The following is a 9858-nucleotide window of genomic DNA, read 5'->3' as shown; positions in this document are numbered from 1 at the left end:
CAAAACCATAATTCCTCTGTAATTCTTCCTAACATAATCGTGAACCTTGAATAGGTATCACAACATCACGGCACACCAAAAACTGCTATAAACAAAATACTTGTCCTGCATGTCATATAAGACAGTGAAACTTTAATCATAAACCCAGAATATATTTTAACAGATGGAAAACATATTTACCTTCATGAAGCATTCTCATAACTTTGCCTTTTTTCGTAAAGCCTAAAGAGAGGTGTGAGAGGAGAGGCAGGGGTTAAAAATTGTGACAAGGTAATGTTTCATGATTCTTGCCAGATGTCTTCGGGCCTGGGTGAACAATTCCCCTATTGCAAGTTCATTTACCAACAAATTGGCTTTGTAAATATTATATTAAGATGACAATCTTGTTGTTGTACCAACTTACTTGTTTTGGACAAAAATGTGATGCTTTTTCTATACTCTCTTTCTATGTAGAAAAAGGAAGATGGTGTGAGAGGAGGGGCAGGAGTTAAAAATTGTGACAAGGTAATGTTTCATGATTCTTGCCAGATGTCTTCGGGCCTGGGTGAACAATTCCCCTATTGCAAGTTCATTTACCAACAAATTGGCTTTGTAAATATTATATTAAGATGTCAATCTTGTTGTTGTACCAACTTACTTGTTTTGGACAAAAACGTGATGCTTTTTCTATACTCTCTTTCTATGTAGAAAAAGGAAGATGGTGTGAGAGGAGGGGCAGGGGTTAAATATAGAGAAAGGAAAGTAAGAAGTTATAGTGCGTGTAATACACATTCTTACAAATGGATTCAGATATAGTGTGTGTGTGTGTGTGTGTGTGTGTGTGTGTGTGTGTGTGTGTTTTCCCAGAGCAAAACAAAAAGAGAATAAAATAAAAAAATCCATAAATTACGCACAACCTACAAACATCAAAGCATCCATCAGTAATTATACAATTAACTTAAAGCACTGGTCCCTATACAATCTTTCAATGAATAGTCAAGCACCAGCATCATCAGCAGACTTGTCTCCCTCTTTGGGTTTGTTGGCCACTTGGGAGTCCTCGCCCTCAGGTTTGGTGACCACCATCGAGGTGAGTGGGGTCACAAAACTGTACTTGAGAGAGAGATCGAGGGCCTCCTTCCTCAACGCCTCCTTCTCCTCGCCGGTCAGCACCAACCTAAAAACAAACAACCCAGAGCAGTAGATCAAATTTCAATTTCAATTTGATTTCACTTATAGGGCGCCAAAACATTACACATGTCTCATGGCGCTTTACAGAGTGTTAAAACATTCAAGGAGAGCCCATGAGTAACAGGGGCAAGGGAAAACTCCCTAGAATTGGAGATACATATAGGAAGAAACCTCGGACAGATCCACGACTCAAGGGCCCAACCCATCTGCCTAGGGTTAGTTACAGTAGAGCAAGTCATTTGTAGTATCAGAATGTTCAAATAGTCCAGTGTAGGGAATACATTGTCCATTAGTACATTCAGAAAGTTATGGGTCGCTAGGAATCCGGGCAGGGAACCCCAGCAGGCGATGGTAGGGCAGTCATAGGGATGGCGATGGTAGGGCAGTCATAGGGGTGGGACTTCAAAACAGACTGGCGACACTCCCATCAGAGACCGTGGAAAAAAAATGGCAGCTTTTTTCCCATGCCAGTTTACAGGTTATAGATGGGCGTTTTGGAACCATCAACAGCCAGTCTCTTGGTCAGTAGTCAATGAGTTAATTGATTATATTCTCCGGCATCCAGAAATATACACCCCCCCCCCCCCAACACACACACACACACACACACACAGAAACATTGACACACGTTCACCATCCACTCACTCCTTCTCCAGAAGCTGTTTGACTTTAAGGCAGGCCCATAATCTCTGGAGGAAGTTCTCAAAGCCACTCATCTCTGCAGGCAGTTTGTCATCGTCAATGGGCTCGACGCCACTGTATGTCACCTTGCTGTCTGTCTGCCGTGGAGACATTTAGGGATTATATTTAGAAACACAGACAGTAAACGGAGAATGCTTCTTAAGGTGCTCATGTCACGTGGTAAAATTGAGAAGGAAGGTATGGATGAAAAACGATCAGTTTCATGAGACTAAATCAAACGGGCTGGAAAGCTTACCAATTCCCCTATCAATGGTTTAAACCATCATGGTAACATATCAAAGTCATCATTTTGGTATCGTGACACTAACTGCGTAAGTGTTTACAGGTTCATGTGACATGATGAAATTCAACATGAGTATTGAAAAATGTCCAGTCCGGAAGTGGGCTTGGAAGCTTACCGATATCCCGATCACCTCTGTACTGAAGTCATTGATGTCAGTGATCTGTCCAGCCACCACAATCTCAGAGCCATTGTAGTAGTAGCTGAAGCTGGTTTGGGTCAGGTTTGCGGCACCTCTGTAACTCATCTGCACGCTGGTCAACAGAGGGACGGCGACTTCCTCATAGAAACCCTGTTCAGGAAACAGGTTAGTGGTATGAAGACGTGTCCTCCTAAGGCATCAACATATACAGCCTGTGATTGCATAGAATGCTGGAAATTCATATTAATGATGTATTTTTTTTTGTGTAAATATTTTTCTTCCTTGACCAACATTAATATCTGCACCACATCTTCAGCTATTAGAAATGGCCGCAGGTGTCCTTCAATATGAATACACTGTGTTATGTTACAACCACCAAGCTCGTTTGTGGTGATTGAAACATTAGGGAGACCACACGTGGATAAAGTGTTAACAAAAAAATATCTATTAAAGTAAATATGTATAAAAACATGAGGTGCAGTCAGCATAAATGAGATGGTAAGAAAGTATAGTGTTGTGTCAATCAGAGTATGTGCAGAATCCTCAACGAAAGACAAAGGTGACGCATGCATGGAGAGAGAGGGAATCATCATCTAGCTTTATTTGTCCGTCGGTCGAACATTTACAGTGCGACTTGTTTGTACCTTCAGCTGAAGAGCCGCATCCGACTCCTCGTAGATCCTACGTGCCACTCCATCGTTCTCTTGGGCCATCTTCTGCAGGAACTCAAAGTTCACGTCAAACCCAAAACCCAGGCAGTACAGAGGAAACCTCTTCCCAATGGCCTCTCTCACGTTGGATTGGATTCTTTCTGGTCTTGTTTCACCTGTCATAACAAAGATACACCATCAACGTGCTCCAGTTTTCAGTTGTTGACCTTAAAGAAACACTATGTAGTTTTATAGTTTTAGCACTATTAAGCTTAAAATAATGCCTCAGTTTCATGATACGTTGACTTATTGGCTTCAAGAGGTGTGTGTGTGTCCTGACCTGAAGTGGGATCGCCATCCGTCAACAATATGAGGATGGACGCTGCATCTTCTTTGTGAGATTTTTTGATCATCTTCACACCTTCCAACACGGCAGCATTTATATCTGTAGCTGAAGAGGATAGAACATATCTCTCTTTTAGATATGTGAAATTGCACTTGAAAATACTAACGTTTTACTAATTCGTTATTATCTATTTTGTTTTAAAAGGAACGCTGCCATGTTTTGTTGCATGTTGGAGCCCATCTTACCTCCTCGTTCTGTTATTGTTCTGACAAATTCTTTCGCCTTTTCTAGGTTCTGTTCGGTTGCCCTGACGAGTTCACGTTTCCATGGTGAAATTCTATCATCAAAGCAGATCAGGCCAAAATGGTCGTCTTCAGCAAGATCTCCCAAAATCTTCAGTAATGCTGTTCGAGTCTACAGTAATATCCAAATGTATGAGTTTGATATTTGTAACATTACTGTAATGCAGTACGGGAGGAGCAACTCTGATTACTGTATTGCAAAATCAAAATCGAAAGCCTGAACCAGTGTACATTTTCTGTGGCTATTCATTCAAATGTTCACAATCAGAAAGAGAAACTGTCACCTAAATTGTATTAAATTCTTAAAGGTGCTCCAGGCGATGTTGGGCAAGCTCGCTACTCCCTACCCCTCCCTCCCTGTGCAATTGAAACTCTCTGGAACACTGTTTGTTACCTCCGCCAAGGAGGTTATGTTTTCATCGGGGTTTGTCTGTCTGTTTGTCTGTTTGTTTGTTTGTTTGTCTGTTTGAAAGCAAGATTACTCAAAAAGTGATTGATGAATTTCGATGAAATTTTCAGGGAAGGTCTGAAATGACCCAAGGAAGAAACGATTTTGGAAGTGATCCGTATCACCGTCTGGATTCAGGAGACGGTTATGTTTTTCGTGTGGCGGTGTAATGGCATTGTATGGCCACGTGGTGGCGATCCGAAAAGTTTAGGTTCAAATGTATGACCACCAAGGAAGAACAATATAGGCGGAGGTCTGCGCTCTCTCGGTGCTTTTCTAGTTATGTGTTTTGTGTTTCTATGTTTTGTGTGCAGGTTGCACCAGTTTGTTTTTGTTGCCGTTTGTGGAGTCTGGGCTGTCTAAAGAAACCGTATTTTTAACAGTATGTTCAGGGGACAGCAAGCTACCGGATAGTGAGGCGATGTTTGCGGTACGTGACAAAAAATGTTTTAGCTTAAAAACGTGTGACATCGCTCAGAGCACCCTTACATTTGAACACTAACATGCACGCACGCATGCGCACACGCGCACACACACACACACACACACACACACACACACACACACACACACACACACACACACACACACACACACACAAGCTGGCTATTTCATTCATGTATTTGTCTTGTTAACATATAGACACATATTGTACACATGTACAGTGGCAGCTGCAGGTATAGGTTCATGTACCTGCTCGATTTTCTTGCCAGCCATAGATCCACTTTGGTCAACAACGAAGACCACATTCTTGGGAATGCGTGGAAGACCAGTAGGTGCGAAATAATGTACAAAAAACCCACCATACTCCTTAAGGAGACATAAACAAACAACAAACAATCAACAAACACACAGTGAGAATGTAGTGCACTACCATGCACTCTTCATATCATTATTACAGTATATGAAGATGATGAAGTAACTGCTGACCATGCTGCTATAAACTATATGATAGTATATACAGTATAGCAGATTTCATGCATTATCAAACGGGTTGATTGTCATACTCTTATATCTCCCTTAGAATGTGGCCTCTCAACATCAAAGATAATCTTAAGATCACCACTAAGTCCATTCTCTCCACAGCCGTCACATGTGATCTGCTGGTCTTGTGTGGGGTAGAACTTCACCCATGCCTACATAAAAAAAACAATTATTGAGTATACCTTCTCGTCCACATGGGATTTTGTGACAGAAAATGTATATTTTTAAATAATAAGGTCTTGAGACTTCATACAGTTAGGAACACAATTATTCATAAACTGGAAAGTACTGATTTAATGTTGGTTTTCTCTTAAACTGAACAAACATATTGCCACATGCTAAAATGCCGCATGCTAAAAGGTTGTAAGTCAACTAAGCGCAACATTTACGGGAAGAGGAGCCGTCTTTATGCCGCATCGTGCGTCTAAAAACGAGGCGAAACATTGCCGGCCTGGTACCTCGTACCGCGAGTGTTTACACACAAGTCAGCATATTGAATAGCCAGGAGGCAGGACCAAAAAGCAGCATGAAGGGCAACGTGCCACACTAGGCGTGAGCAGTAGCCTTGGCAACACATGGGCACGACGGCATGAGTTTGAAAACACACACAGCTTTGGCATGCGTAGCGGGGCATTTTGCCATATTACCCCCAGAACCTTTGACAACATAAAATAAAATGTGGTGCTGTTGGCATGTGGCAGTGTCATTTTCAGTCAGAATAAACATGTTGGTCAAGATAGAAGCACCATTAAATCAACATTTACCAGGGGTATAAACAATTCTGTTCCTAACTGTAGGTCTATACTAGGTCTATACTACTATAATCTCAACACTAATTTAACAAATCAACAATGAGAAAGAGCAATCCTCCGGTTCAGTTGCATCAGCAGGCTTGAATGGGAAACGGCATTACCTTTTCATCCACATGTGATTTTGTGATCGCACTGCCCAGGTCATTTGTAGCCAAAGAACCCTCCACCTGTAGAAAGTTTATGCCAGGCTTCTCGTACAAACTGACATCAATCTGGTGAAACCGCATAAAGGGGAAAATTCAAACAGTGTATTTTACAGTATACAAACCTAAAGAAACAAATGATCTCTCTCTCACAAACACACACACACACACACACACTCCACTACTTCCAGTGGTATTGTTCACACAGACACACACCTTGAAGTCTTTAACAGGTTGGCCAGGTTGGGCATTGATCAGCAGCTCATAGTTGCCAAGACGACGCTGCAGCAGTTCCTCATAGGTGAGTTCAAAGGTCACCTTGCTGTGAGCAGCGACGGACACTGATGTTTTGAAGTCCTCTAAAGTCCTGCCTACAGCGCTGGGGATGAGAGGACAGTGGCAACTTTAAAAACACAACCACACTGCATGTAATATCAAAGAGAATTAAACAAATAAACTCCAAGAATAGCTTTAAATGAAAACATTGGTGATTTTTCACATACTGCATATCTGTTTCTTCTTACCACACACCATACAAACACACACTCATAGTTTATGTATATATATATATATATATATATGCTGTAAGATGTCAGATAGATATGTAGATGCTGGTTGGTGTGTTGGCTGTAAGGGCGAACCTGACCAGTCCCCCACTTTGGCCTCGTGATACAGCCGTATTGTACTGCTGCCTGGCCTCTTCCTTTGGCTTGACCACTCCGTCATAAATCCTCCCATCAATAGTCCTGATGAAGGGCAAAGAGAAAACGACAAATTGAGAAAAAGACACAAAAATATACAGGCATATAATTAGTGTATATTACAGCTGACCATGCCAACAACTGCTGGATCATACTACATTCGCTCATTTATTTGACAATGTTTTATACCAAACCCACATTCTGAATTTGCTGATGAAGGCTCTTTTCGGGATCTTGACATGGAAGTCGATCTCGGTTGAGTTGTCATTGCGATTGAACACATGGCTGGTGATGACTGTGATGGCATAGCGACAGGTCACAGTAGTGTTGACATGGAAACTGTGGATATCCCAATCGCCCCTCTATCAGAAACAGCAATAATCAACTTAAATAATGGTTAATCAGTGGCTTGAGTGCATGGCACATTCCACACATTGACTGACGTGTGTCTGTCTATGTCAAGGGTTCTCAAATGTTTTGGTTCTATTGACCCCTTGTGGTGGAGAAAATATTCCGAGGACCCCCTCATAATCGTAAAAAATAAGCATATAGCATTTGTGTTCTCTGAAGTTGTGGCCAGGCTATCCTGTGGCAAGTGTGTAACTTCAACTTTAGATTTTGCATCACTTGACAACATGGTCTGATTCAAACATTATCCATGTTCATCAACTAGCTACTGTAGTTGGCAAATAACCCATCTACATGTAAGCCAGTGATTCTTAAACTGGGTGTCACCAGAAATATGAGAGGGGTCGCAAAATTATTTGCCAGACAAAATGTTTAAGAACCACTGATCTAAATAGTAGGGACAGTTATTTGCTAACTGATTCAAGATCATTGTTAATGTGGGTGGGAGCAAATATACAGTTGACTCATTTCATTAAATAAGTAAACAACTTCATCATTTAATTTATAGTATGGCCACAGCCATGGCCTACTGGTTAGGGTTTCGGGCTTGTAACTGGAGGGTTTCCGGTTGGACCCCCGACCAGTCCACGACTGAAGTGCCTCACTGCTCCCTGGGAGCGCCAGCGAGTCCCTGGGCCACACCCAGGGCCAAGCCTTTGTCCCTGAGTAGCGGGCGCTACGACTGACGCATGTACCTAATTTCATAAGTTTCCACTATGGGAGCCACCTCAAAAAAGGTAAAGTAAGGTCCCAGGAAAAGAGAGGAAGAGGAAGAGGAAGAAGAAGAAGAAGAATCCTTACAAAAACAATGGGGCTTAAGGCCCAAGGCCGTCCCAGCCCTGTGCACCATCGGTGTTCAGGTCCTAACAAGAAGTTGGAACCTGGAAGCTGCCAGTTGATTCATGTTTTTTTCTTTTTCCCTGAAATGTTTACAGTGAGTGCAGATATTGCACTGTGTGAACAGTTTCTACGATATTGGAGTGGTTTAAGAGGTTTTAGAGGATGCCAAATTCAATTCTGGCATCAAATGGTAATTCTATAACAGGTTTTGTGCGTGTTTTTTTTTTTTTTTTACAGCAATTTCAGACAAAATATTAGGTTATGTTCATGGTAAACACAATAATGTTGCTCTTTGGTGTGAATGTTGATAACGTAAATTTGTTTATTTTTGTGCGAGCTCTTGCAAGTTGTAATACCTATGTTGTAATACAGTAGCTATGTCATAGTCTAGTTTTTATAGTAGCCTACTTGAAACATTTAAAAATGTATGGAAAACTTAATCATAATGGAAGTAGTTTCAACCAACTAATGTCTTCCTTAAAGCGAACTCATAGGCTACTGTATCGAACAAGCTAATAATTGATACGATCATTTTTGGTGCAATTTAACTCAGACACCCCAACTTACTATCAATTAATCAGTAGGCTATAGCCTAGTATTGGTCCACATGAACTTACCGTTTGAGGCTGACTAGTCGCGATTTGCAGAAAAAATAATAGTAGAACGGTTGCTTGTCTACCCATAGTGATCCTTCGAGATGTCGCAGACAATGTTCCCTTCTTTTCTCAGTCTTAATATATAGCCTTGATGCCTTACTGTTGCAGTGGTGTCAAGATATCAACACATTTCATCATGAGGTTTCTAACGTTTTACGCACTGAGCGAGGTGGCTCTGTCTGATAGGCGCTTACCCATTTTCCACGTCGTACCAAAGTTGCATTGGCTGCCTGGATTTTCGTGGGAAATAGGACTCATTCGTATCAATGCGGTTGATATCGACAGACCAACTAACAAAGATCATTGATTAAGCAACTAACTAACAAACGCTTCAACAACTAAAGATTGCACAGCTTTATGAACCGGATGAAGTTGTAGCATGTGACGCTCGAATCAGTGTAACCAAAGTCCCTCTCCTATATTTGTCTCTGGTGTAACAGGCTTCGACGCACAAATGTTTCGAAACGTGGTTCAAGCAGCCATCTCATGTGACCACTGCTTAGAAATATCGTTCAAAATGTCCATGTCGTGTGCTACGTGCTACATGAACCATCGGTGTCGGCAGCAAGTTATATGTGCTTCTTACTTCAGAAATTGGAACCCGGTTAAAAATGCTGTGGAGTTAAGTTTCGATTCCACCTTAAATGTTTCAATTTTCTACCGCCAGAGGGCAGTGTTGACCGCATGCATTCACCGGCCAAGCAGCAGCAGATGAACGGTTACTCTTCACAGACTTATATAACTAGGCTATATTAAGTTATATACATAGTTATTATAGTCCCTCTATATTTTTTTCTTCTGGTGACTCCATTGTCGAATCCTTTGGTAAATTGGGGCAGCCGTGGCCTAGGCTACTGGTTAGGGCTTTGGGCTTGTAACCTGAGGGTTGCCGGTTCGATCCCCGACCAGTCCACGGCTGAAGTGCCCTTGGGCAAGGCACCTAACCCCTCACTGCTCCCAGAGTGCCGCTGGTTGGGCAGGCAGCTCAGTGCTCTGGGTTGTGTGATTCACCTCACTGTGTGTTCATTGTGGGCTGTGTGTTCACTAATTTGGTTAAATTGGGTTAAATGCAGAGAATTTCCCTCACAGGATCAAAAAAAAGTATATATTCTATTGTCATCTATGAAATATATCAGTAGATATTTCACTTCAGATTATGAAGAAGCCTTTCAGCACTGAAATTGTTGGTTCATATCACCCAAAACTAATTTGGCGTGACAAATTCCACCACATATGGTTACTAGCCTACAGTCCCTGGGGGAGGCCTAGGCCAC

General features: G+C 41.8%; 1 protein-coding gene across 3 annotated transcripts; it reads right to left on the bottom strand.

The window, feature by feature from the left end:
• On the bottom strand, positions 1–9108 carry LOC134078860 (inter-alpha-trypsin inhibitor heavy chain H3-like). 3 transcript variants are annotated; one of them, XM_062535021.1, is made up of 15 exons: positions 8546–9108; positions 6879–7042; positions 6621–6725; positions 6196–6358; positions 5938–6048; positions 5048–5176; positions 4734–4850; positions 3536–3704; positions 3285–3395; positions 2939–3120; positions 2271–2444; positions 1816–1949; positions 984–1156; positions 638–679; positions 1–222 (listed from the first exon to the last, which is right to left on the bottom strand). In XM_062535021.1, exons 1-15 carry the CDS (start codon positions 8609–8611, stop codon positions 137–139), a joined length of 1926 nt encoding a protein of 641 aa, XP_062391005.1. In that variant the 5' UTR covers positions 8612–9108; the 3' UTR covers positions 1–136. The 3 variants fall into 3 exon arrangements, with proteins under 3 accessions (XP_062391005.1, XP_062391006.1, XP_062391007.1); XM_062535022.1 differs by lacking the exon at positions 638–679 and having other exon boundaries at positions 8546–9107; XM_062535023.1 differs by lacking the exons at positions 1–222; positions 638–679; positions 984–1156 and having other exon boundaries at positions 1812–1949; positions 8546–9106.
• Positions 9109–9858: the final 750 nt, after the last annotated feature.

This window comes from Sardina pilchardus, chromosome 4 (genome assembly GCF_963854185.1).
Source record: "Sardina pilchardus chromosome 4, fSarPil1.1, whole genome shotgun sequence".
Lineage (NCBI taxonomy): Eukaryota > Metazoa > Chordata > Actinopteri > Clupeiformes > Clupeidae > Sardina > Sardina pilchardus.
This window is presented reverse-complemented; position numbering and strand designations above follow the sequence as displayed.